The sequence below is a fragment of the Rhamphochromis sp. 'chilingali' genome (assembly GCF_963969265.1).
Source record: "Rhamphochromis sp. 'chilingali' genome assembly, chromosome: 15".
NCBI classification, from domain to species: Eukaryota; Metazoa; Chordata; class Actinopteri; order Cichliformes; family Cichlidae; genus Rhamphochromis; species Rhamphochromis sp. 'chilingali'.
In genome coordinates, this window is record NC_137942.1 from 16,158,741 (window position 1) to 16,186,410 (window position 27,670).

The window sequence follows — 27,670 nt, forward strand, 5'->3', positions numbered from 1 at the left end:
GCAGCACACCAAATAATAAACTGCAAAGTAAAACAACAACAACTGAAAAGCACTGCAAGCAGACCGAACAATCAATGTCAGACTGATGCTGAATATTCCTCATTTTCCCCCCATTTTGAACACTATAAACGAACACACACTTTTTTATGAAAGCAATATATTTCCACGTCAATCACATCTGCCACTCTGCTCCCGCTGTGGCTGCAGGTTATTCCTGTCTGAGCCGCACTGAGTTAGAAACTAATTATTGGCCTCAGCAATCATATTCCCTGACCACCCCTGTCTCGCCCGGCTATTGCATGTGTGTGCGTGCGCATGTATGTGTGTGTGTGTGTGTGTGTGTGTGTGTGTGTGTGTGTGTGTGTGTGTGTGTGTGTGTGTGTGTGTGTGTGTGTGTGTGTGTGCTTGAGTGTGACAGTGAGAGAGGTTGTGGAAGTGACCCAGCAGTCATTTCTCTCACTGCCAAAGGGTTTTTAACACCAGAGAGATCTCCACTCCAGGTGCTGCTTATGACTGACAGGATAATTTGGAGGTGTTGAAAACACACGCACACACACACACGCATGCACGCAGGCTATAAAAGCAGCAAAGAGTTGATTTTTATGCTGGCAAAGTAGCACGCTACATTATTTTTAGACATAAGTCACAGTTTTTATTAAGTTACAGGCTGGAAAATTGAAGAGGATTTAGTTCCTCTTGTTTTTATTCATTTCTGTATTTTATGTATATAAGTTTAGATTAGTTATTTATAGTTGGTTTACACAGCTTTGTGTATGTATGTGTACGTATGTGTAATGTGTGTATATAGACACGTGTGTGTGTGTGTGTGTGTGTGTGATTTACATTGCTGTGCTTGAGAGCCACCATCTACCGGAACCAAATTCCCTGTATGTGTCTGCACATATACTTGGCCAATAAACACGATTCTGATTTTAAGTAAATCCTTCTGTCAAATAGTGTGATTTGGAATCAGGTAACACTTTATATTACAGCTGGGGCTGGGTAATAAAACAATAAAGATAATAATCGCAAAATAACTTTTTCTCGATGGAAATAGCAGACAAGATTTGTGTCCCAGTTCAAGGATTGCATCCTTCAAAGGCGGATTACATCAAAGCGTGGCGTAGAAGGCAAGATTCATTGCGCCCCAGTGGCAGTGGATCATTTTCTTTTTCAAAACTTTTCAAAATTTATTAAAAAATAAAAAATAAAAGATGGGAAACAGCCCAAAGAAAGCAGCTGAGAAATAAACTTTTAAAAGTAAGTAATGGGTTTCATACGACTCAGTTATCTAACAGTACAAATAACAAAATGATGAGGAAACTTAAACCTGTGGAGCATGAATCATCAAATTTTTTGAAACTAAATTTTTAATTGTTTAAATTTGATTTTTAATATGTTTTTGCTATATCTGGCTTTTAAAGGTGTTTCAGGGGCTGGAGAGTCACACTGATGATGTAGAAACTTACAGAAACCCATTTATCAAATATAAAATATTCTGCATTACCAATTTACCAATACTGAGTACCAATAACATATCCTAATATGCAGCTTTCACTTTTACCAGGACAAGCCGTTTGTAACATTACGATTTTACCACATTGTAGTTTAAATTTATTGGGATTTTTTAAATTTGTTTCCCCCATTTTCTCCCCCAAAATAGAAAACCTTCAAGGAGGATTTCCAATTTTTTTTCTGGTAAAGGCCTTGGTCTGCGAGTTATCCATCCTGGCTTCTTAAGAGTGAAACATGTAATGCTCCAGAAACATGCTAGAGCAGGGGTGGCCAACCAGTCAGAGACCAAGAGCCACTTTTTTTTTACTGTGTTACCGCAAAGAGCCACATCATACGCATGGGCACACATGAACATCACCCATCCTTTCCTCCCTCTCTCTCTCTCTCTCTCTCTCTCACACACTCTCACACACACACACACACACACACACACACACACACACACACACACACACACACACCTCTGCTCAGCCAGATTTATTGTAAATGTCACACACCAACATGATAATGACAGAAATGGACTCCTACAGTACTAAAACCACAGGCCAGTCATTTTCAACAATGAACATTGTGTGCACTGTCTCACACACACACACGTTTGAAACAGACCGTGCAAATATTGCCAACTGAGGCTTGTCTTGTATATCACAACTCTCATCCAATGCGACACTAAAATACTCACATGCTTGAAGGTCAGAGTGCAACTGTGATTCAATAGCCGTGTTAATGTCCGATATTCTGTGTTCAACAGTGTGGCGGGACAGTTGGACGTCTGATACCATGCGTTTTAATTTGTCGTTTTCAGGAGACAAGATTCCAACAACATCACTGAGGCATTTTTTAACGAACTCCCCTTCATTGTATGGCTTTTTAGCCCGTGCAATGTTCCAAGCCAGCTGATAGGATGCGAGCGTTATGGTCTCTGACCGCTTCGTAAATTTTTGGAAAAACTGTATCTGCTTTTCTGCCTGACTTTTCAAAGTGGCCAACTCGTGCTTGCGAAGTTCAGTCCCTTTTGGAAATTCCTGGTCGATGTTAGCATGGAGTGAGCTGAAGTGGCGCTGAAGATTTGAAGCTTTGAAATGCGCTAATGACGTCTGACATATAAGGCAGAATGGCTTACCATTGCGTTCAACAAAAAAATATAAACTCTCCCACTCTGTTAAAAACGTCCTGTGTTCATCTTCATATTTTCTTTTTGCTGTGCATTTTTTTCCTGCCATTTTAAGGGCGAACTTGCTCCTACTGGGAAACTTTGCGGTATTTTCATCTCACACACATGCGCATTTGATGAAAAATACCGTATTGAACTCAAGCGAAGCGAACGCGCACATTTTAAAACAACAACATAAAAAAAATCAAAACACAAACATAAACTTTGATATGAACGTAAGAGCCGCATGAAACCAGGCAAAGAGCCGCATGCGGCTCGAGAGCCGCGGGTTGGCCACCCCTGTGCTAGAGCATTACCCAAGCCTACTTGTTCCTTCAACTGCTGATGTTGCTGTCAGCTTGGGTTTGCCACATTTATTCAGCTTCTGATGTTTCTCACTGTATCGGGTTGGTTAGCCAGCAGCTTTGTTTTTGTTTTTTACGTTTGGAACTTTTAAGTCCCACAGGATGTTCGCTTTGCTGTCCTTAAATAGTTTGGCGTGTCCCATTGGGACATGGAGACTTCCAACCCAAATTCCACACAGATGTTCTTGTACACTGTCCTAACCTCTTGGTTATGCTTCACTCATATACATCATCTATCTGCTGAGGATACGTCTTGAAGAGTTTGATCTTCCACAACCTCTAGAAACTGCCGGTGACCTTGCCAAACTTGATAACTGGTTTAGGCCTGTGTGACTGAGGTCTAATGGGAAAATTATGGTTCAACAGTGGAAGTGCGCAGGGAGTCATGAGCAGCTTCGGACTGCCCACTGTTGTCAAATGGGGGTAGTGTCAAAAAAATGGTACAAAGCGTCACTAGGTAACTGTTGCTTGTGCTATTGTTGATCCATCAGCTAGCCACAAAGACCTGAAGTGAAAACAAGCAATGAAAAGCAGTCACTGCAGCCACTGTCTGTATTTTTCATGCTGTATTTTTTTTTTTAATCTTTGATGTCTTGTTTTTCTTGTTTTTCCCATTCCCAGTGAGCTCTGTTACTGCTTCCATTCCTGTTCCGACCAACTTGTCCACTAATTAGCATTTGACCAACACACAGAGCATCATTTATGTCAAGCACCTCTCCATAGGCTCCGTGTGGGCAAATACCTCTGTAAACAGACATAACCGTGGTAGCATAAATTAAGCATGAGGTGCTCCAACTAAACTTCCCAACCCTACAGCAATGGTGTATATCTAATTGAACTTCCCCTACATCTAGAAAAATGCTGTAACTTTTTCATGTGGTAGATTAAAGTTAAAAATTGAATATGAATACATCCAACATAACTCTGAGACTGAGTACTTTTGTGCAATCAAGTGATTTACAGACAATAATTTAAACCAACCTGTGACGTGTAGCCTGTCTACGCTGACCTCTATCTTGAGGAACAGGCGACCCCGGCGCTCAGTGTGGTCCGTCCCACACAGGCTCGGCACATTGACCACACACTGTTTGTGCACGTTCATGTCGCAGGCTTGAAAGAGACAGGAAACAGAGACAAACATACAGAGGGTTGACTTCATCTGGAAAGGACTTTGTGTTTGGCTTTTTTTTTTTTTGACTTATGCGTGCAGTCATGCAACAATTCATGCTATTGCTAAATGCTAATTTAACACTTGCTGAATTTGAGGTTGAATACTTATATAACAGAAATGTTTAGGGTAAGAGGAGTTACTGTATTTGCATATACTAAAGAAGATGCTGATGTAAAGAACATCTTCTGCCCCTGAAGAAAATATACAAAAATAATACATTTTCGAGAAGGAGAACCACAACGCAGGAAGATATACAGAATTACTCCAGTTAGCAAAAGATCAAGATTATTTAATAATTGTAAGTTAAACTTTATCCTAAGCTTTGCTGTGCTTACATAGATGCTGGCAAGAAAGTAAGTTGTGTCACTTTCAGACACATACTGACAAAGATAAAGCCCTTAGCTACTCTACTAGTGCAAAGGGGATGCCTGTGAAGCAGTGCAGCTCTTTCAGATAAAACAGTTATACAAGGCTCAAGTTTGGACACCTTTTGTAAGCTCTGTAAGTCAGAATATTTCCACTGAAATATTAATTAGTTTCTCTATGAGTATTGAAGCATGTTGTGTTTAGGCATCACAGTGACAGAGCCCCTCAAAGAGCTGTATGCTGTGCTAACATGACAAAACATTTATTGCAGAGAGTAATCAGAAATGCCTGTTTCAAGTGGTTAAAAGCAGTAATTAAAAGCACCGCTTGCTTTCTCAAATGTGCTGTCTAGTACTTTAACATCAATAAGTAATCACCACATGGATGTGCTATAATCCCTGTGAGCGGATGAGATCACCATTCAGCGGACTAGCAGTGGGTTGGATGTTGTAGGAAATGTGCTGAATCATGTTACAACATGAGCAAAGGCTGCTGGATTCTAATAATTAAAGATGCTCTTTGTCACGAATCAAAAAGGCAGACGAGAAATGTGTTTTTAATTATTAAATTATCGCCCTGGGATGAGCTAGAGTGCCACCTGACTTTCTTACAGCCTTTCTTCCCCTCTATATACTGCACTTTGTCCTCCTCTCTCTAACCCTCCATCCGTCTCTCCTGCTCTCTTCCCTTCCTTCCTCTTCTTGGCAGGCTTGTCAGGCTGACATGCCGAGAGGAGACAAGGAGAGACGAGAGATGGGGAAGCAGCTCGTAATAGCGATGGCCTCCCCACATCAATTTGTTCTGGTGTGCTCCCATTACCATCTGTGATGAGGCCACCACCAGAGACCCACAGATGGATGGACAGAACAAGAGGAAGGGAGAATGAGGCACGGTGATGGATGAAGAGGCTTTGGGGGGAGGAGGGAACAGGAAATGTACAGTGAAGGATATAAAAGTGGGAGAATCTAAAGAGAAATTTGTTGTTGGAGAAGGAAAAAGAGGTGTGGAAGTAAGTGATCAGGGGAAAATACCAGGGACAGTGGAGGGGAAAGGAAGGAAAGAAGTGGAAGGGAAAGGAGACTTTAAATGAGGGAAATATGGTGCCGGATCGGGGTCATACATGCAAAGAAAAGGAAGAAGACTTGAAGGAGGAGCGTGGGTGGAAAGAATGGGAGCACACAGAAGACTCAGCAGGGCAGGATAGTGAATTGTGCCTGGGCTGCAGATGTGTCTGAGTGTAGTACAGTACCAGCCTATTCCCATCTGTTCTCATTAGGTGCGGCTCTAGGACGTAAACCGGCACAGCGTGTTTGACACGGCCGCGCTCTGCACGCTCACATGCACACATGTGAACAAGGTGATACTCACTGTCACATTTCATCCCTTGGTGGATGAGCCCATACAGCAGCGAGCCACAGTGGTCACAGAAGGTTGGACTGCCATATGTGTGAATCTTGAACTTGTGCTTGCTTCTGGGGTCCTGGGCAACAAAGACAGAAAACAGTAAGATGATTACAGCGAGTCACACCTCATTTCTTTTTATTTTGACTTTCTTTTTCAAAGCGGTCTTGAGCAATAGTTTTTGAAAGTTTAAAGTTTTACTTTGGACATTGGCTGCTTTTTCACTTATTTTCAGTTCAGTCCTTGACCACGACCATTTTCAGAGTATTTTTGTATTTGTTAATCCATTTAACACTGACCCATGAATCATTCAAACATAAAAAAGAAACAAGAACAAATCCAGCAACGAGCTGCCACAGGACCTGAGGGGTGAGTCCACAGCCATCTGTAAAACACAGTGTAGGCTTTGTAATGGTTTGATCCCAAACACACTGCCAATGCAGTAAAAAGCATACATGGATAGAAAAACACATCAGTCATATCAGTCGTGGATTGGTCTCTCCAGATGCTGGATCTCAACATTACTGATGCACTGTGGGATCATCTTAACAGAGAAAAGAACAAAAGGCAGCCGACCCCCAAGAAGAGCTTTGAATGGCCTTAAGGAAGCCTGGAAAACTATTCCTGAAGACAACTTAAGGAAATGACAAGAACGCTGACTAGAAAGTCAGGCTGTGTTAAAGAATAAAGGTGGTCGTATCAAATATCGACTTTCAAGCTTGTTAGAATTGTATAAAATCTTCTTTTGCTTTTATGCGTTTCACTGTATGCTTGTTTCAATAAATCTCTGCACATAGTTCCCCATTTTCCTACCCAATTAAAAAGAAATCAGTGGTAGCTCAAGACTTTGCCACAGTACTGTATGTAACTGATGCTAGGATAGATACAATGTTAACCAGCTTCCTCAACAGTATTGAATACATTGTACATGCCAATTTTTAAGCTTGGAGTTTCTGATCAACTATGACAGCGGCGCTCAGCCTCCAGGCCACGTACCGGTCCGTGAGTCGTTTGGTACCGGGCCGCGAAAGTTGAGGCTTGGGTGTGAAATGTACGGTTTTCAGGGTTTTTATCGCTAACTCTGTTTCCCGGGGTCTTTTCCTGTGTTGTAGTTGTGTGTCTTATTTTGAAAGAAATATTTACACGTTACCATAGCGACCAGAGAGCATTAAGGGGCAGAAAGGAGGATGTTACTCTCAATGTTGTTAGCGCATTTCAGGAGGACGCTGCTAATAAAGTTACACAATTACACAGTGAATTCGCATTTATTATTATATTTACAAAATACCACAGATTTTGACTTGGTTGTATCATTTTATTTTGTTGTATTTGTCTGCGACACCTTAAAGGCCGGTCTGTGAAAATATTGTCAGACATTAAACCGGTCCGTGGCACAAAAAAAAGTTGGGACCGCTGAACTATGACACAAGAATCTTAGAAAAACATGGATTGCAGCTTAAGAATTTCTTTGCAACATGTTAAATCAACATTTCTTCCAATGTGTTCACCAGGTTAGCTAATTTCCACAGTCACCACAAAATAAACATAGCTATAATTAAAGGCCTGCAAATGAGGGTGGATAAACCCCCACCAGCATTGCCTCCATCATTCTGAAATGTGTCAGAGTGGCTGGATGTGTAATTATCCAGGCCACTGACCGAGTACGTGGGCCCGCATCATTGAAAAATGCCCTTTTCTCCACAAACACGCTAAATCAGATAAACAAGAAAATGACAGAAGAAGAGCGCGAGAGAGATGACAGCAGAGGGAGGGCGGAGGAAAGCCTGTGTGTGAAAGAGGAGGGAGCCGTTAGGGTGTGATTGGCAGGGGAATGACTCAGTGGCGTGAGGGTTCCAGAAAAGTCTAATTAACATGTTCTTCTTTTAGTAAGCATGCCTATTTTTACCCCTTTCCTCCAGCCTTTCTTCGAGGCTTTTCTTGTGAGGAAAAAAAAAGACGTAAAAAAAGATGGCGTTTTGGTCAGGCCCTTGTGTCCCGACTGTCTTTTCTCTCGGGTATTCTGCAGACCATTTTTACCTACTTATTGTTGGATGAACACTTCTTCCTCTCCATTATTCAATTGTTGGAACAGTGAATTTATCCTAAAAGAGACTTGCTGAGAGAACTGCAGACACCAGGGACCCAAACAGCAACTGAAGAGAGCTCACATCTCTCTGCTCTCTGTTCCCGTGCCTTTCTTTGTCTTTATCCAGCTTTTTCCTCACTCCTTTCCCCAGCAATCTGTGGACAGGGAGCCCAGGAAGTTTCTTGCTTTTTCTGAAGCTTTTATAGGTTTTCTCTCTTTAACGCTATGTCACTGTCTCTTTGCTTTTGCTCCCACTCTTCTCAGGAGCTAAGGCTGTAATAAAATTGTATTTTTTTCTCATGTACTTGCAGCCCGAGTCTTTAACTCAGGATTGCAGGAAGAGGCAGGGCGTGAAAACATAATGTGTTTAGTAACCTTGGATTCCGAACAATGTACTAGTGAAGGCGCACAGATAAGTGCAGATGCACATCATAACCAAAATCTAATACTTGCACAGGCTCAAACTAATTTCTCTCTCCCTCTCTTTCTGGCTCTCTTTTGAACTGCCTGGCGATCTCTAATAAGCAAGATGATGATATAAGACATCATAACACCATCAGTATCTCAAAATCACCACATACTTGCCCCAAAACCTCTCTTAAAGTTAGAATAGAATAAATTAAGCGTACGTAGCATAACCCACCTGGACTTCCTGCTCAAAACCAATACCAATACCAACATTAGCAGTATCCACAGCACCACCAGATCCCAAAATGTTGATTCTGTTCATCTGGAAGTAGTGTTTTCAGTAGGAAAAATGTTGCATCACTCATCCAAGTGACTTCTTCAGTCTCAGCTGACTGCAGGTTTCCCCAATCTGTTTATAAGATTGGGGAAAATGCTGAAAACGCTACGTCGCTACATCGCTACGTCCAGATGAACAGAATCAACTTTTGGGGATTTACTTACCTGGATGATTGAGCATGCATCAAGAAGCACCACCAAATGTTCATTACAGAAGATGGAAGTGCAGATAAAACCTTCTTTTGGCGAAAGTGACTAATTTGTATTATTTTTTTCAACTAGTATAAACCAATGCAAATCAGGCGATTGCACATTACACACTGTTTGAGACGATCATGAATCATAGAACATGGCTAACACCATTAGCAGGATCTCTCTTGTACAGATGTTTCAGATCTCCAAAAAAGAAGGAAAAAGAACAACAAGTTGTTTCTTTCTTTGTTGTGATTAGGTTTCAAAAACACTAATATGCATAATATTTAAATGTACAAACACTTGAAGAGGCAGCACACTTGGCAGCTTTTGATTGTGGCCCACGCTGCCACATTTAAAAAATAAAAAAAATCCACAGTTTGGTTGAGTGAACACACAGTTATGGATGTTTTTCATTTTTTCCACCAGAGTCAGAGGGCCCGTGTTGCTTGATGTGAGTATGAGGCACAAAGCCTTAATATCTCAGGGAAACCTTTGCCGTTAGCACTGCATGGCTTTTTCGACTGGCCCGTTCAGCCTTGGGATCCCTATTCACCAGCTGGACCATTGTTTCCACATCACCTTTGAATCAAGCTGCTTTTTTCCGTCTCTCATGGTCTGTCAACTCAGAGGCTGCTAAACAAATCACATGTAGTGGTAAAAGTCACCAGCAGCACACTGTGGTGGCTCTGATCTCATCTGTGTTAGTCTATAACACTATTTTTAAAGTTAAACTGTTTCTCTGGCTTCAACCGGACCGTTTTTCTTTGTTTGCTCTCCCAAAATCTCTATTAGTGTCATTTTATATCCAGTATAAATTCTGAAAATTAAATATTGCCTAAATATTACCTGATGACACCGGCGCGTTCTAATCTTTTCCATCTGGTGATGCAGATAATGAATTAAAACAATCCTGAGCTGTTTCTTTACACAGAGGTTTTTGGCCCTCTGGGCCTTTTAAAAGTGTCAAGTCATTCATCGCTGGGTGCTGAGAGAAACACTGAAAGATATTCGTACTTGCTTTGTTCGCTTAGAAGCAAACATGCACATCAACATCGACTGGAGCTTTCAATAGCGGCGTTCTACAGGTGACTTGTTTGTCTGCTACTCAGTTTTCATTGTTGTTGAAGCCGCTATGAAAAACATGATTCACAGTTCATCAAGAGACAGTCAAAAATGTAAGGAGGTTAGTCACAGAGCCCAGGCACTGGAAAATAAAATTCACAAAACCACGCTTGCATAATGCACAAAATAAAAACATCTGAAAGTATCAAACCTATTTGACAGGTCATCCTTTTAGCCTCAAACACCCTCTCAGTTATTTGAATACAGGACTGTGCTGAGGAAAGGTGTTATCAGATGAACCGCATTAATACTAACAAACAGAGCTGTGGACTTAAAAATGGGAGGTTTGGCTGTGGTGAGTCAAGATGCTTCTGCTGCTGCTGAGTTTCTCAGAGCGTAACAGGTAACAGTAACAATAACTAACAATAATCTATCTATCTATCTATCTATCTATCCACACACGTAAGGTGGAACAGTGGTTGCCTCACAGCAGGAGGATTTGGGTTGAGAATCCACCGGGTGGCTGAGGCCTCTCTGTGTGAAGTCTACACGTTCTCCCCGTGCTTGTGTGGGTTCTCTCCGGGTACTCCAGCTTTCTCCCACAGTCCAAATGCATGTTAGGCTGATTGGTGATTTCAAACTGCCTTGGGATAGACTGGCAACCTGTCCAGGGTGTACCCCACCCCTTGCGTTTGGACATCTGGACTCGCAACCCCGTGACCTTGAACTGGATAAGTGGTTAAGAGGATGGATGGATGGCAAAAAACACTTTTCCAGTTCGGGATGTTTTGGGTAATCATATCCTATACTTTATTCTGCAGAACTGCTCAGATTCGATTGTTTACAACACTCTCGGCACTGTCTGCAGCACATGTGGCAGCAGAGGATGACAGTAGTGTCTCTTCAGTATAAGCTGCTAACCAATTTATGAAATACAGTGCTGGAAAGTTATTAAACAATGACCTCATCATTTACCCTGTCCAAAATAACTCTAGTTGTATGTATAAACATGCATACATGTGTGACTGTAACTAATTTTGTGGAACATAAAGCAATCCATCCATCTTCTTCTCTTTATGCAATTTGGGGGTCACTGAGGGGCTGTAGCACACCCCAGTGGTCACGGGGTGAGAGGCTGGTTGCCAGACTCACACCCCAGTGGTCATGGGGTGAGAGGCTGGTTGCCAGACTGTTGCAGTGCTAATACAGACAAATGTAGGAAGCGAGGAAGGAACTCGCTTTTCGGGGCTTTGAAGCCGACTGCTGTTTGCTTGCAGACATTCTAGACTATGGTTGCCTGGGTAACCCTCTAATGTATTTACTGCCATTAAACATGTCAATCAACAGTATCCCGCGCTCTGCCTGGAAGTTGAGAAAAGTTAGTCTCACCCATCTTGATCCATGTTGCCAGGTCACTCACTTTCTGCACTTCCACATAGGAAGGCCCCCAGGCAGCTGACAAGTCTAGGATCTTCTTACTATAAAGCAACAGTGCTAAACACAGCAGCACTGTGCTGCCCAATCCTCAGCTGTCAAAAAACATGGCAAGGCTAAAAAAGGGTGGTGCTGCCAGATGGAACAAAAGAAAGTCAGTCCGATGCAGCTCAGTCCCAGATGGCTGCAGCGTGTAGTCAGCCATGAATCTCTGCCAGGAATCGTATGACTTTCATGTTGCCTAATCTGACACAGTGATATCAACAGGCAACCTTTTTTAAGTGTTTATATAATTTAAAGTTAAAAGTACTTCCATGGGAAATTTGTCAGGAGAATTGGGACCAACAGCAAAAGGTTCTTTAAGGTTCACCTGGCCCAGGTTAACAGAGAGACACTTTGTGGAGGTTAAGGAAGTTCACCAGACAGGAGGTGTGACCTCAGCCTACTCCATTATCCTGTCAGGTCTGATCTCAGCGCTCCGCTGCAGTCGCAGGTCTCTTACTGGGAAAAGTAGCACGAACCTCCTCGAAGCAAAACTTCGGAACTGAATGTCAGATCTTCGCTTTAACACGAACAGATTGGAGAACTGAAATGGTTTAATGATTTAAGTCAGCAAAGCTCCATCAGGAATTGTTTTTCTGTTCATCGTTTTACTTTTTATTTATTTATTTTCTTTATTTGTATTTATGCGCTCCACAATCACACACTAGATAACAGCAAAACGGTCCCCAGACATCACTGGGGGGAATTAAATTCCTCAAAAACACCAACAGAGAAAAACAATGAAACTACAATTAAATTAAAAGACCAGAATCATACTGTGTTTATGCAAGAATGTGCATGCTCGTGTGAGTGCCTGTGTGCATGTTGGAAAAAGGCACCTGGGGTAACAAAGTGAACAACTGTACAGTTGCTATGGTGATAACGGGCTGGAGAAAATGCAGTGATAGATTGAAAGCAGGCAGGAAAAAAAACTAAGAGAAAGAGAGAAGGAGGTTTAATAAAATTAAGCATGTGCTGTGCAACTATGAAGAGAGTCTGGTTAGAAGTAAAGGAACAAGAAGAAGAAAAGAAAGAGTGCCAATCTCATAGCCAGATACACGTGATGAAATGCTCCCTTTTCTTCCAAGCTCAAGGTCAGGTGAAAGAAAGGACTGCGCAGGGTTGTTTTTAGCTGAGAGAATCATCAGTTATTCTCTGCCGGTAGAGTGGAACCCAAAACAACCAGTGTTGTCAGGCTCGCCCAAACAAACACTGCCCAGAGCTTCGGCTGAACAGGCGCTAGTCTGACCCGCGATGGTGAAGGGCACACACTGCTTATTGCACTCTGTGACTGCATTAAAATGAGTGTGCCTCAGTGTTTGTGTGCGCATCTGTCTGTTAGAGTGTGTATGATGGTACGAGCACCAGAAAAACAAAAAGGAGAGAAACCAGCGCAAAAGAAGAATTAATAGAAATAGAAATAATAGAAGGAAAAAAAAGATAGAGGTCTACCAATGTGGAGACAAAGAGAGACACATGGACAAAAAAGGAGAACGATGGCAGAGAGAAAGTTGAGCAGCGTTTGTGTGCGAGTGTGTTTGTGGGTGGGCGGGTTTGTTGCATCAAAGTAATACCAAATCTCCAGGCCAAGAGTTGAGACTTTCCACATTCAAGCCACCGTGGGCTTTAGTGAACTGGCTGGCGTACACAATGCCCAGACAACTATTTACACAGAGGGACGATCCACAGTGACAGTCAAAGTGAATCAAAGGCACAAGAAAACATTTTAAGCTGGGATTAAAAGGTATGGAAGCCCAGAGAGGCAAGGGGTGAAAAACTTTTGCAGGAATTATCTTTTATAATGTATTTAGTGTAATTTATTTTGTCTCCGTTATATGTGTTCACTATTTGTTTGTGTTTCTAGTATTTCCTGTGGTTCCCCTGTCTCTGACTGCATGTCTCAGTGTTACTTTAAAGATTAGTTTTCTCTTGTGTCTTGTTTTGATTTCACTTGCTGCTTTTGTTCCTTTGCCTCTGCTGTGATTGTCTGCCAGAGGCGATTTATACTTCTGTGTTAAAGCTACATGCACAAACCCCTCTGAAACCCTGCACTGTAACCTCACGGCCGCCTCCCTGGAAATGTAACCACTCGTCACATCAGTGCAGCCCACCGTTGTGCCTGGCCTGTTTAGGACAGTCAATTTGTCCATTTCCTGCCACTTTTTTCTTTTCTGTGTTAAATCTGCACACTAGGTATGTTGTAATTGTAAACCCCTCTGAAACCTCACATCATAATCCGACTTGGACCTCCAAGGAATTGCAAACATGGCGTCAATATAACGACAAAAAGCGAGGACCCAGTAAGAGCTGAGGAGAGTCCCAGATGAGGGCTCGCCCAGCAGCCGCGGAGCAGAAGTCAGGGGGAGTTGCAGTGACGCGCCCGTGAGCTCCGCCGGCCCCCAGCTGTGCCTGAGTGACCAAGCCCCAGGCCGAGAGGCCGGGGGCACCCCACCTCCAAAGGGGGCCCGAGCGAGCCCCAGGCCCCAGGCCCCGACAAGCGGCCGCCAAGGAGTGAGCCGGTGTGTACCCGGACGCCCACCCCCAGACACAAAGAACCACCAACACACCGACACCTGAGGGAGTCCGCCACCGGCAGGGGAAGTGGTGGTGGGTGGAGATAGGCCTCCAAACCTTGGAGGGCCTGAGGTGTCCCCAGAGAGGTGGCGTCTGATACCCAACCTGACATATAGACACAGACATACAGGCACACACAGACACAAACATCCATTCCCACCCTCATGCTCTCATATGCACTCACTCCACACTCAACCAACGTGGAGACAGACATAAAGAGACGCTGTACACACAATCACACTCCCCAAGCGTACTCTACAAACCGGGTCTAGGTACCCTTGCCCCTGGAAGGGGGAATTGCACCCAGACCCAGGTGGTGTTACCCTTTTCCCTGCGGTGGGGAGAGGCAGACCACCCCGACTCCGCAGCAGCAGGGAGGCCCCACACCCCAGACCGCAGTCGGACGGCCAACTCCTCCTACTAGCCCTCCCGCTCCAGCAGGCCGCAGAGAATGGGGGTGGGAGAAGACTCCAAACCTCCCTCCACCCGCTCATTGTAGTGTTGATGCATATGTGTTCTAAGGTGCAATTAAAACCCAGGAGGGCATGGCGCGGCTGCCCCTCTGTTGGTCTTCCATGGTCTCTTGTGTTCTGGGGGCCTCTGGATGTCTGGAGTTTTGATCTCCTCCATACCCGCTTCACACCCTGGAGGACGGGGCTGTGGCCCCCCCACACTCCCTAGCAGATCATTACATGGAGAAACCTTTGGAATGCAAGCATGCTGATCCACACAGGTATGCACACATGGGTATTCACAGACGCGGACTAAAGCTTTCTTGGCTGCTGCCTCAAAGCACACTGTGCGCTGTCTATCTTGCGTGCTGCACAATATCGTTTATTATTTAGTAAATACTGATATCTATGACTAGCTAGTTTATTGTGATGGTGCTTTGTTTTCTCTATTATTATGTTGCTCTTTGTTGTTTGCTGTCTCCTCTGTTTGTTTTTTTTGTTTGTTTTTTTTTTTTTTTTCTCCATACAGGTGACCCAGGAGTTCTTTTTTTTTTTCTCTCTCTTCCCCCCCCTTCTCACCGTCTCTTCTCCCCTTGGGTTTTCTTTCTTTCTCTCCCCCTCTTTCTCTCATTCATTCCCCCTGTCCTATTTATTTAAAAAAAAAAAAAAAAAAATGACAAAGGATGAACTGAAGCTCTGCCATCACGTAATGTCGCATACTGCTGTTTCTGATGTCAGTTAGAAAAAAAAAAAAAAAAAAAAAAAAAAAGCGAGGACCCAAAGGGGGGGAGAAATAAATCCCAACATTTTACTTGTTTCTATCACGTCTGGCACCACTTACCAAACACCAGGACACAACCACAAGGTAATTAACACATAGTGCACCAGCACAAGCATGAACGTCAGCCATTCATGTGATGAATAGTAATGACAATGATGTGGGAAGCTTGCATAGCTCATGTGGCCGACGTCACGCTGGAAGATTCATCGCAAAAGTCTAAATCAAACATGAGTTTCACTGGAGGTCTCAGGCCCACAGATCAAGAAAACAGCTGGCAACTGGTCGCTAGAAGGGGGGGAAAAAAAGCATGTTTCAGCTGCAGAGAAGGTGCTGCATCAAGAACCCCCTTGGTACCTTTGGTTGCTTGCAGGTTGCTAGCGACTTTCTCAGGGAAAACTCGCCAACTACTCAACGAGTAAATGTAAACAGACACCATTCGCATTCAAAGTAAAAGCTGAGCCTTTTGAAATCTAAGTTACCACTTAACGTGTATACCCCCACTTGCCAAACGGTGGGGATAAACACCCTTCTCTTTAGTGGTTGCCATGGAGTCGCAGACCAGTCTTTAGGCTTGTGTGACTGAATTGCGTTCACCTGTCTCTTGTTCCCACTCCAGGGTTATAATCCTGTCTTTCCTCTCGTCTTTGTCAGAGCATCATTGTTGAGTTTCCCCTCTTCCTGTTCCCCGTGCTCCTACACATACTCTAGAGTCATCAGAACTCTCCAGAATCATACCACATATTAAAACAAATGGAATAAAGATTTGGACTGAGAAATATATGCTTCATCATGGGTTCTTTTAGGATTTCTAGTCATCGTGAGTAAAATAAATTACAGTTCTAGTACTGCCATATCAAATACGATCACCAAACCGTAACTTGTCTACCAGTTCACACTGACTTTATCCCTCTTTCTCATTCACCCATGCATAAAACACGCACACACTTAACTATACAGATACAAACCCTGACAGCCACCCGAGTCCTGGGATGGGGTTTTGCTTCAAGCAATCAATCGTATCACAGGGACTAATCTGTCATCACTGATAAAAACAATAATGAAGCCGTGACTCAGTATGAAAGAAAAAGAAGACAGAGGACAGAGGGCGGCAGAGCTGACACGAGCTATATCAACAGCAGAAAAACTACTTGAGACGAGCAGAATAAGACTTAGAGAGAAGGAGGTCAGGCGATAAAAGGGGGGAAAAAAACCCAAAACTTGTCAAAGGTCATTGAAAACTAGAAAGCGCTGCTGATTTAAAAACAGCATAATGAGTTGCTCTTTATCATGTCGCCGCTTTTATTATCTCCCAGCTAACGTTTCACCCATCAAAGAAGACTCACAGTGACAACTGTGCATGCATTTGCTGTCTCCGGGTTCATCTGTATCTTCAAATCATGCTTGTAAAGGTACCTCTATCCATCACTGATTTAATTAGAGCTATCCCATCTCTCTCTCTCTCCACCTGCAGCTCCTGAGTGTTTACTGGACCATTGTTATCAGACTATCCCTCTGTAAGCCGCATTATGTTAAAGACCGATTTACAGCCAGGCAATCCAAAGTGGAAATTTTTAAACAGATACTGGAGGATATTTGTATTTAAAAAATGTTAGCCCCGAGGTTGCTTCATGGAGACTTTATTTTGCAGTATTTTGCCATTTCCGAGCTCCCTGATGTTATATGAAGTGATGGAGTGTAAGGGTGTTTTCACCCCATGGCCTGCCTGTTCCAGCGGCAGCATAATACACGTCTCGTCAATGCGTCGTTTGTTGTGTGCCTCCTCTGATTACATGCCTTTCTGGTCTTTTTAGAGATTCAAACATCAAAAAGCATTAGTATATCATGGTTCTCGCATACATGAAAGGATGCACTGCTGCATGCGTTCACGCAGGCACACAGACACACACCGGGAGTGTGCGAACAAGCTCATTAGTGAGGAATGGTATAGAGAGCAATGAGAGCAACTTTCCAGTGATTCTTTAATATGAATTGTGCAGTTGGATATCTAGCTGAAGCCATGAGAAGACTTATTAGTCTTGAGCGTCTCATATGGCTTATGGTGCACACCAGTGAAATTACCAGAACAGTCATAGAAACATAATCCGTTAAAAAAAGATGTTTCAAAAGTGAAATTACAAATTCTGAAGAAAACTGTTGGTTTGTATTAGGTTATTTATACATCAGGTTTTCTTCTTTATTACTATTTCGGTATCATTTTCTTGTTGTAGATGATTGATGTGGTGAGAAGAGTTTAAAATAACAGCCTGATTAACAGACCATCAACCTGGCAATTACCAGTCTTCCCCCATACTTCCGGGTCTACTTTTATAGCATTATTATACACCCAGCCTGCAGTTAATTACATGCACCTATCCAAGGTGCATGTAATAATCTGAAAGAGCAGCGCTGCAATAAAATGCTTTTATAAAAAGCTTTATAAAAAGCTATAATGTAGAAGTTAAGCACCTCTAAAACAAATTTAAACTTCAGGTTGCTGTTCCTGATTAAGGAACTCTTAATCTGTTTTCAAAAAAGCAAAATAAAAAGGAGAAGAGAAGAAAAAGCAGATTACAGAGATTATATTGTGTGGAAGTGTCGTCATTTCTGTAGTTATCCACGGTGATCACATAGTTAACCACACCCTGATGACTACAATCCTACAGTGCTTCAGTAATGTTGAGGTCTGGGCTCTGAGGAGGCCAATCCATGACTGATAGTGTTGCAGTGTGCTTTTTTTTATCCAGGTATGCCTTTACTGCATTGGGAGCATGTTTGAGATCACTGACATGCTGAGAATTGAAGCTGTTGCCAATCATATGCATTCCAGGTAGTTTTGCATAGTGCTAATGATAATTTTCTATATTCATAAATTCCATAAATTCTGAGAAGATCCTTAACACCACTGACTGGAGCCCTAAACCATTACAGAGCATCTGCAGTGTTTTACAGTTGTACCTCTCGTCTGACCTCTAAACACAACACTCAAGCACATCTTGGTTGGTTGTAGGACTAGCCTTACTCAGGGCTGATACATATGGAAACACAACCAGGTTCTCAGGTGTCTAGCCGAGAAAGTTGAGCCCAAAAGAAAATCCATCATCGCTCAACCTTTCATAAACCAAGAGGAGCGTCAGTTTTCATCAACATTTGTCCGGGAAGGAGACAAGCTGAGGACAAGCCCCTCAAACCCAGATCTGGGCCCACTGAAGGTTGCCAGGGATTGGCAGATGCAAACAGACTTGGAACAGAGGCTAATTTTTCCCCACAGAGATCGTAACAACAACTTTGCGACCAGACCTCGTCCTTTGGTCTAACTCCCAAAAACTTGCGTACATCACTGAGCTGACGGTACCATGGGAGGAAGCAATTGAGGAAGCGTTTGAGTGTAAGAAGCTGCGGTATGCCAACTTGGCAGCTGAGGCAGAGGACAGAGGCTGGAAGATCAAGGTGGAAGTGGGGTGCAGGGGCTTTGTTGCCAGTACAACAGCAAAACTGCTTAGAGAGATTGGGATCAGAGGACAGGCGCAACGGCAGGCTATAAGAGAACTAGCTAACACTGCTGAGAGGACCAGTCACTGGCTATGGTTAAAAAGGGCTGACAGCACTTGGGCAGCTAAGGCAGTCAGCTAACCGCGAGAGAAAAGAAATATTCCGCTCTTTTCCCCTCTGCTCTTCTTCCCTTTTCTGGGAGGCAGTGGGGAGGTAGAGCGTACAGCCCGATCCAGCGGGGAGGTGTGGGAAGCCAGATCGGGCGCCCCTTTCCGGCTCTCCTCTCTGCTCTCTCCTATCTTGTCCCTCTTGTCTTACTTCTCTCTATCACCTTTTGGGTCTGCCATTACATTTTATATTCTTTTATTCTATTATATTTTATATTCTTCACTGTTTTGTCCAGTTTCCTCAAATTGTCTTAAGGATGCACTGCACACCATGCTGAGACAGGGCTGTGCGATATGACCAAAATCTCATATCCCGATATAAGACATTTATCGTCCTGACAACGATATAAATCACAAAAATGTAACATTTTCTGTAAATTCTGTGACTCTTGGGCAACTCGACTTGCGTGAAGTGTTTTCAGCTGGGCATCCTTTACCTGGAGTCCAGTGTTTTAACCGATGCATGAAACTGTACATTTTTAGACATAAGTTGTAACGGCCACCACTTTCTTTCGAAGTTTGAGTCTAAGGCTTATTTTTTAGCACCTGATGTCTCTGAATTTTGCTTCTCATCTGTAAACTCTCTGCATACTCTTTCACATGATTCAGATTATTTGGAAAAGTCTCAACAGGAGCTTGAGCTTTATTGTGAAAGTGTTACGTGAAAAACAAACAAGCGGACGGCAGAGCCACGCGATGGTTTTACCATCATTGTTGCTAACGACAGCACGTAAAAACAGGCGCTTGTCTGTCCGTACTGTTGTTATATTAAATATAAGAGAAAGAGAGAACTTTAAGAAATTAATATAGCCACTACAGTGACCATCAAAAGCTGAAAATATATTGCTGTAAACAGTTTATTTTACGAAACAAACAATAGCGTAATAGGAAACGATAGACGTTTTTATATCGTCATCTGATATATATATTGTTATATCGAACAGCCCTATGCTGAGATATGTAAAAGTTTTTGCTAATAGTTCTTTATCCTGTTGGTCCAAAAAAAATTATATTTTATACCTGTGTTGTCTTTGTCATTATCTGCACATTCATGCAGCCAATGTCCAAAGAAACCATTTTTTTAAAAGTTCTCCTTGGATACAAAGGACCTTTGCAAAACCTTTGCATAGTACTGTAAATAGGAGGATTAAAGGATCAAAAACAGCTTAGACTGGACTGTCCCACCTCAAGTTGGTAGAACAAGGCAGCCACTCATCTTGGAAACTAAATACAGCCACTGTTCACAAGTGATCCTTGCAAATGTCTGCTCCCTATATATCTTCACTTGTTTTACCAAGGCATAATGCATCACAGATGATGCCTCAGAAATATTCACAGGAAATTTATCACGAACGACAGAGCCATCACACGCTCGTTACACTCATAATCGTAGAACTATTGATCGTGTCCTCAATCCACGCTTCACATTACTGCCTGGTTGGAGATGAACAAACTGCCTCATTGACTCTGTTGTATATAGTATAAGGCTGTATGTGAGGCCAGGGCACTGATGATATTTATGAATATGAGCAAGTTTAAAATGACAACAAAGCACGGCTCAAGTTTGTCAGTTTCAAATAAAAACTTCATTGCAAATGAAAGCATTCTGTTTTTAAACACATATAAGACCAAATTTTACTTAAGAACTAAATGTGTAGACACACACAGATAAAACACACAGAGTAAAATGAGTACAGAGTAAAATCAAACCGAGCAGACACAGGTGTTCGGCCCTTAATCCTTTCCCGTTGCTATCTAATTAGCAGATCTAGTGTTGAGATCCATTCAAACTGCACCTCTGAGCCGCGCACACGCTTTCATCACAACCCAACTTTCATCATCAAACAGAGCGTTTAATTAGATTGACTAGGATATGAGGCCTGCTTTTATATGCGCGTGGGTTGCCCTTTCTGTGGCATGAACTGTAGCTACAGTCCTTTGTTGCTTCAATTCGCACAAAGGCCAAAGCGGGGTCTTTAACCTGTGAGAGTATCATCACTTCCTGTTTGCGCCTCCATATGACTAGGGGTCTCTGCGGCAGCAGTTATCAGGCTCCATTAGGAGACACTGGTGGCGATAGCTCCATCTCGGCTCATTGGTAATTGAGCTAAATGGCTGTGAGAGAGGATGAGTTGTTCAGAGGATAGTTGACTTTGTCGAGAGGTAGTGGAGAATCCCACTTAGTGTAACAGAAATCCACTGTGCCTATATCTGGCCTGCACTTATGCCTACATGCAATATGTAAACACAGACAACTACTGCTTCAGCACATCGAGGACTGTGGTGAGGACAGGTTGACTGATGCAGTCCAGTAGGAGTCTCTGATGATGTTTGCAGACTATATGTTAGATTGCTGTGTTGTGGGTTTTAGAGAAGACAGTATTAACCAAAAGACAGGAGGCCAAACTGGAGGTGGCAGAGTTTAAGATTTTCATTGGGAGTGATCAGGTACATCGGGGGGACAGCTCAGGTTGAGTCAATCTGGAGACAGACTTAGAGATGTAAGGTTGAAATGATTCGGACATGTGCAGAAGAGGGATAGCGGATATATTAGACAAAGGGCGTTGAAGATGGAGCTGCCAGGCAGGAGGAAAAGAGGAAGACCTCAGAGAAGATTCAGGATTGGTGTGACAGAGGAGGATGGAAGATACAGGAAGACATGGAGGCAGATGATCTGTTGTGGTGACCCCTAATAGGAACAGCTAAAAGAAGAAGAACAAAGGCAGAGATATGTCCAATATCTTCTGAGTTCACATTGTTATTCTATTATTGAACATTAGGGAACCAATTCCATCCCTGGAATGAGCCCTCTGAAGTGCACATTATCTCCAACGTCACTTTTTTTTCTCGATAGCTGTTGCAGCATCTCCCTCTGTATAATTTGGGAATCCCATGTCTTCGACCTGAACGTCACCAGTCGCACCACCTGCACAAGGTTACAAAAATTGAGAAGTGTGCGACCAGCCGAAACACCACCAAAGCGTGGCCCCCATCAGTGAATGTGGAGTCACATAAGCAGTGGGTATAGTTGTAAAAAGAAAAAGAAAAAAAGAAAAGCTGAGCACATGAAATAAACTGCTCCCATACCTAAAGAAGCAAACGGTTCTTTCTGTGAAATTTTCATGAACACTTCCAGTTATTTAAAATAACATAAGAGAGGAGTCTCTAAATAAAAGGTGCACCAGCAACAATGCCAAGAATCAGAGTCGCTCTGCCTTTTGTCTTTAAACAGATAGTACCATGTCCAATCAGTAAACACAACAGTGCTGTGCTGGGACAAAAAAGAAAAGACCTTTAGAGTGCAGGTAGAGCTAAAAATAATCCAGTAATAAGCAGACAATTCAAAAATAAAGGAGTTTTGGGAAGAGGTTAGAGCAATCATAAAGGAGATTTTGTCAATTAAACTTGTGATGGATCCCAAACTTTTCCTACTGGGATTATATCCTGTAGGGTGTAACATAGATCATTTTGAAAAAATCTTCATAAACATGGGAATACTACAAGCAAAGAGAGTGATAGCTCTAACGTGGAGGAGTCTTGGCAAACCAAGTATTTCACATTGGTTCAAAGAATTGTCTTTATGTTTACCATTAGAGAAAATTACATATACTCTAAAAGATAAACAAGAAATTTTCCAGAAAATTTGGGGGCGCTACATCCAGTATATTGGGAATAAAGATCTATCTGGTTTACTGTGTGAGACAGGGACAGCCTAGCTATTCCCTGTACAGGACCACAACCATATGCTGCAATCTGAAAATTATTCTTTAAAATCTGTCAGAGGTCTCATGGACTCAAGTGCTTTCATTGAATGTACCTTGTGTTTCGTTTATTGTGTAAATTTGTTTGTGTGTGTACTTTATATATGTATATATGTAAAACTTTAATAAACATAATGTTAAAAAAAAAAAAGCAGACAATTAGTTACTGGCTCAGAATATCTATCAAACTGTCTCTCACTGTTTGCTGCCAGCACTTCCCTCTTAGATCATTTTAATTTAATAATAATTGATTTAATGATGAGTCTTCTTCTTTTTCTTCTTCTTCTGTCTGTTATCTGTTGTTGCTGTTACCCGTTTCTCATTCATCACAGCAGACTCAACTGTGTAATATACTGAGTCAAACAGCGCCCCTCTATAGATGTGTGGTGAAAGATTGTATTACATTCCCAAAAAGATAAGCAGGGAGCTGAGTTTGCTTCGCTTGGAAAATAAAAAAATAAAAACAATCAGACCAATTAAGTCATACCACTGCGTCAGCTGCATTTTTACTGGCTGACTTGCTTCTGCTGAGGGTTCCTGCTCACTCAGCAAGTACGGACTTTATCAACGTTAAAGAATAAAATAAACGTGTCAGAAGAAGACTTGTGGACAGGATGGACTTTTCAGCTTTAGTGTGGATTTGTTCAACACAGTTATCACAAACAAACGCCACCCTCTTCAAATAGGGTGAGGGACAAGCACACCCCTTTTACTCTGTGTCTGGACACAGAAAACATACACAGATGAATATTTTTTATGTAAAATTATTTATGAGTGATTACAAATGTAAAAACAATCTTGTTTTATTATCATAACAAGTGAAAAACCCCAGAGCATCCCTGATGAACAAATTATGACTCTGATAATATAGTTGAACAACGTTTCTCCCACCTCTTTACTTTTTTTAATTTTTATTTAGCGGCATACTAACATATCGACTGATATATTGGCCCTGCAGATGTACAATGTCAGGCTCTGGCTGACTGAATTGCTCATGTATCCATGCTTGCAGTTTTGCATAGAGTCTTGGCTGGATTTAGCTGCATGTGTTAGTCTACTGAAGCAGTACTTTTAATACGGCTGTATACACACAGAAAACTAGCATAGTGGGCGGCAGCTGTAGGTTACCTGAACAGATTGTGACTATTTACAGCCTTGGCAAGTTTATTATTGTTGTTAGCCTGTTCTGTTGGGCACTGAACATTTGTTATAGTTTTAAATGATAAGGAAGCCTGAACAGGATTTTTGTATATCAGGGAAATAAAACAGAGTTACTAAGTCCTTTCTTTTAATACATTATCACAGAGAGGATGTGTTATGCATGCCAGTGAACTTGGATAACAAGGCATGTGCCAGTCTTGAATCTGTATGGTGCCGTTTTGTGTAAAATGCAATCCAATAGATGGGGGTTAGTGTTTCAAAATACCCACACAACCAGACTGGTTTAAATTGGCTTACCAAGTCTCAGAAAAGGCCAGCTGTTACAATAAAGTCATAAAAGTTTAAGAAAAGGGGAAAGTTACAAAACTTTTCAGGTCATCTATCACCTGGCTTCCCACAATGTTTTATAGCAGCCCCCACTTTTACCCTAGTTCCCCTGGTGTGTTTATTAAAGCTTTCACTTGCAGGAGAACAGGACAACTGGCTGTTAACATACCTGCCCGTTAATCACTGCAACATCGCCACTGAATCCAAGCAGGACGGGCCCCAGGTGGCCATCTCACACGGAAACTATATTTAACCATCGCACAATATAAACAACAGAAAAGAAGAAGCTGCACTTTCACAACTAAGGAGAGTGTACACATGTTCATGTGTGAACACACACACACACTCTTTCTAAACACAAAGTACTATTTTCTGTAGGAGGCACAATAAAAATACAGGTATCCAATCCTATTTGTCACTCAAATGAACGACTGAAAATGGCTATAACCGATATTTTTATAATAACTAAGCATAAAATGTAATAGAGAAAACAATGTGACAGTGTGAAAGGGGTCGCTCATAGTGATGAACCTGCAGAAAATGATGAATCTGTATCTCATCTTTGCTTTACAGAGATTTATACACAGATTCATCTCTTTGTTTCTTTGCCCTGATGCAAAGTCACCGTTGTGGTTTACTGGCAGTGTGTTGGTTTCTCATCTCCAGGCAAAGCTCTAAAAACACCGTGCACCACAAACGCTGAGCAGACACAGTCAACATCTAGCTGGGTACTAGTTTCTAATACCTGCCTACATGATGAGCACAAGGGCAGCCCGCATGTAACAGTGAATATATAAGTATAAGAATATAAGACTGCAGATTACAAGTCACTTTAGAATTGACTGACACGAAAGCATATTGAAGCCCAGAGAACTGTACTTTAGTACAATGCACACAAAAAAACAGATATTTTGTTGTGTTTGAACAGTTTTTGAAAATTTAATATTTACCTAAAATGCCTTTGCATTAACGGCACTTGGTCTTCAGCAGAGAACTGGAATGCAGTTTAATAAATTAAAAGAAAAAGTTATTATCTTCCCTGTAATTGAATAAAACCTGGGTCACCACATTGATTATATTTCATGAAAAATGCTTAAGATACACATACAAATCCATTACAGACTGTTGTATATATATGGGATTTAAAGTAAAGAAAAAATCTGCTTTACATTTTCTAAAGCGAAGAGAATTCTGATCTAGTTTGTCGTGTGTTTGACATGTAAATGTGTAAACAGATGCTCTGTTTGTCCTTCCTTATGCTGGCTGTGTGTGTGTACTAAACCCTGTGACATTCAGGCTGTGTGTGTGTGTGTGTGTGTGTGTGTGTGTGTGTGTGTGTGTGTATGTGTGTGTGTGTGTGTGTGTGTGTGTGTGTGTGTTTGCGATCATCTTGCATGCACTAACATGTGTGAGTGAGGATTATGTCAGATGCCCTGTAGCTGGCAGAGAGACCACTTTGGCCCCTGATGTTTCTGTCCAGCGTCCAAAAAGCTGATGATTAGCGCCGCGCCACTTGATTGTCTATGTGCGTACCATTTACTCTCTGCAATTACATAAGCAACACAGCTGTTCTCTGCATCTTTGTCTTTCCTCAGTACAACTGCTGAATGTGCAGCTCTCCTCCCAACCACACTGCTGCCATATCCAGCTTACAAATGACCGGCTAACTGAAAGCTTTCAGGTCATCTAAGAGTTATGCATCATAAGGATGGAGCCAAAAGATCAACAGCTGTCAGTGGGGTTTTAATCCACGAGGTGTTAGAGATATGGGAACATCCTCAGCTGGCTTATGCATACGTGATTAGATGTAGGGGCATATCACTGGTGATATGAAATGAACCCTTGACCTATGCCTTTGCACTCTACTAGAGATAGATCTGCAGTTATAGATGTTATATATGTTCTGATCCTTAGATATGTTTTGTTATTTGAGAATAGCATATTTTATTTATAGCCCACTCTTTTTCAGTGAACCAGAGATAATTGGGCAACTGACTCAAAATGTCACATCAGCCTTAGACTCCCCTCGAACATCCCATTCTAGGTCAGCCTGACCTTTTGCCACTTCTAGAATGACTCTCTTTCTGTCTTTGTTCTTTCCTATAACAATAAATGACCCTGCCTTCCCCTTGTCTGTATATGTTTGGGTTCACCAGTTCTGCACAGCCCAGAAGCGTATTTCATAGGTAGGTAATGGTTGTTTGTTTGTTACATCTTCATCAGTTAAGCAGGCAAAAGGTCTAAAGTTGAATATATGTATGGGTATTTGCATTTTTAAGGCGTCTGCTTACGACGAACCTGGTGTGCGCGTTTCGAAAGGCAGAACTTTTAGTTTTAAGGCAAACATTCTCCATTTCCAGCTTGTGTTGCCTCTTTTACGGTTTCACAGCTGAACGAGTCGCTGCCAAGTGTTTGCAGACAACTCTGTCTTCCATGCAAACTACTGGTAACCGCGGCAACCTGCTAATAGCCAAAGCAATCACAAGGAGGTTTTCAGTGCAACAACATATCACTCTTGGCAACCAATTTCATTCTCGCTAAAGCTAGCAACCACTTTCCAACCTTTGTCTAGCAGCTAGTTGTTACCAGGGGGGCACTGACCAGTCTCTTGCACTGAATTAATGAGGCAAATAATTTCACAACAGTTACCAGTGACTGCCTCCAACAGTTGCTAGATGATTGCAGAGTGGTCTCTAGGCCTAAAGCAAATCCATTACATACAGAACATGCTTGTGAAGCCATTTACAGAAGATAACAGTGGCAGATGATCACAGAATTCTTTCCATTATACAATAAAAAATACTGGGAATTATCAGTGTTACTTCTCAGCCTCCCAGTAGACTCACGTACGGTATCAATTTGAAAATCCTACAGTATGTCACCTTGTTTTTGAGTTATCGCATTCACAAGGTTTTCAGAAAACTTGACCTCTGACCTTGACCCTGAAAACTAAAGGGTAAAAAAGTTCCAAAAACCTTAACAACATCCATTCAGTGTGTGAATGTGTGTGTGAATGGGTGAATGACTGAATGTAGTGTGAAGCGCTTTGGGGTCCTTAGGGACTAGAAAAGCGCTATACAAATGCAGGCCATTTACCATTTACCATCCAACCAAGTGAAAAACACAGGAGGTAAGTACTGTACTAAGTCCACCAAAATGTTACCACAACATAATTTTTCATAGGATCTAAAACCATTAAGACCAGGTTACAGCTAAAGTATACAAACATTTTAGATACTTGATCATAATTTTTGGTCTCAGTGAGGGATATTTCACTCTGCCTAATTTAGCTAATAATTTATGTTTGTTAGATGTTTGTTAAATGTTTAATCTCTGTTTGGTGTAGATTTATTTTTTTACTGTGTAGATTCTATCAGTACAACAATACCTTTCCTTTTAGCAATCATTATCCATCACTACTGAT

At 42.0% G+C, this 27,670-nt stretch overlaps 1 protein-coding gene across 3 annotated transcripts in view; it reads right to left on the minus strand.

The window, feature by feature from the left end:
* Positions 1-27,670, minus strand: part of prkcab (protein kinase C, alpha, b) — a 122,687-nt gene that overhangs the window by 34,109 nt on the left and 60,908 nt on the right. For all 3 annotated transcript variants that reach the window (XM_080905367.1, XM_080905366.1, XM_080905368.1), the window contains 2 exons: positions 5,939-6,050; positions 4,015-4,143 (listed from right to left, as the gene is read on the minus strand). In XM_080905367.1, the coding sequence (XP_080761493.1) occupies positions 4,015-4,143; positions 5,939-6,050 (241 nt within the window). The remainder of the gene's footprint in view (positions 1-4,014; positions 4,144-5,938; positions 6,051-27,670) is intronic.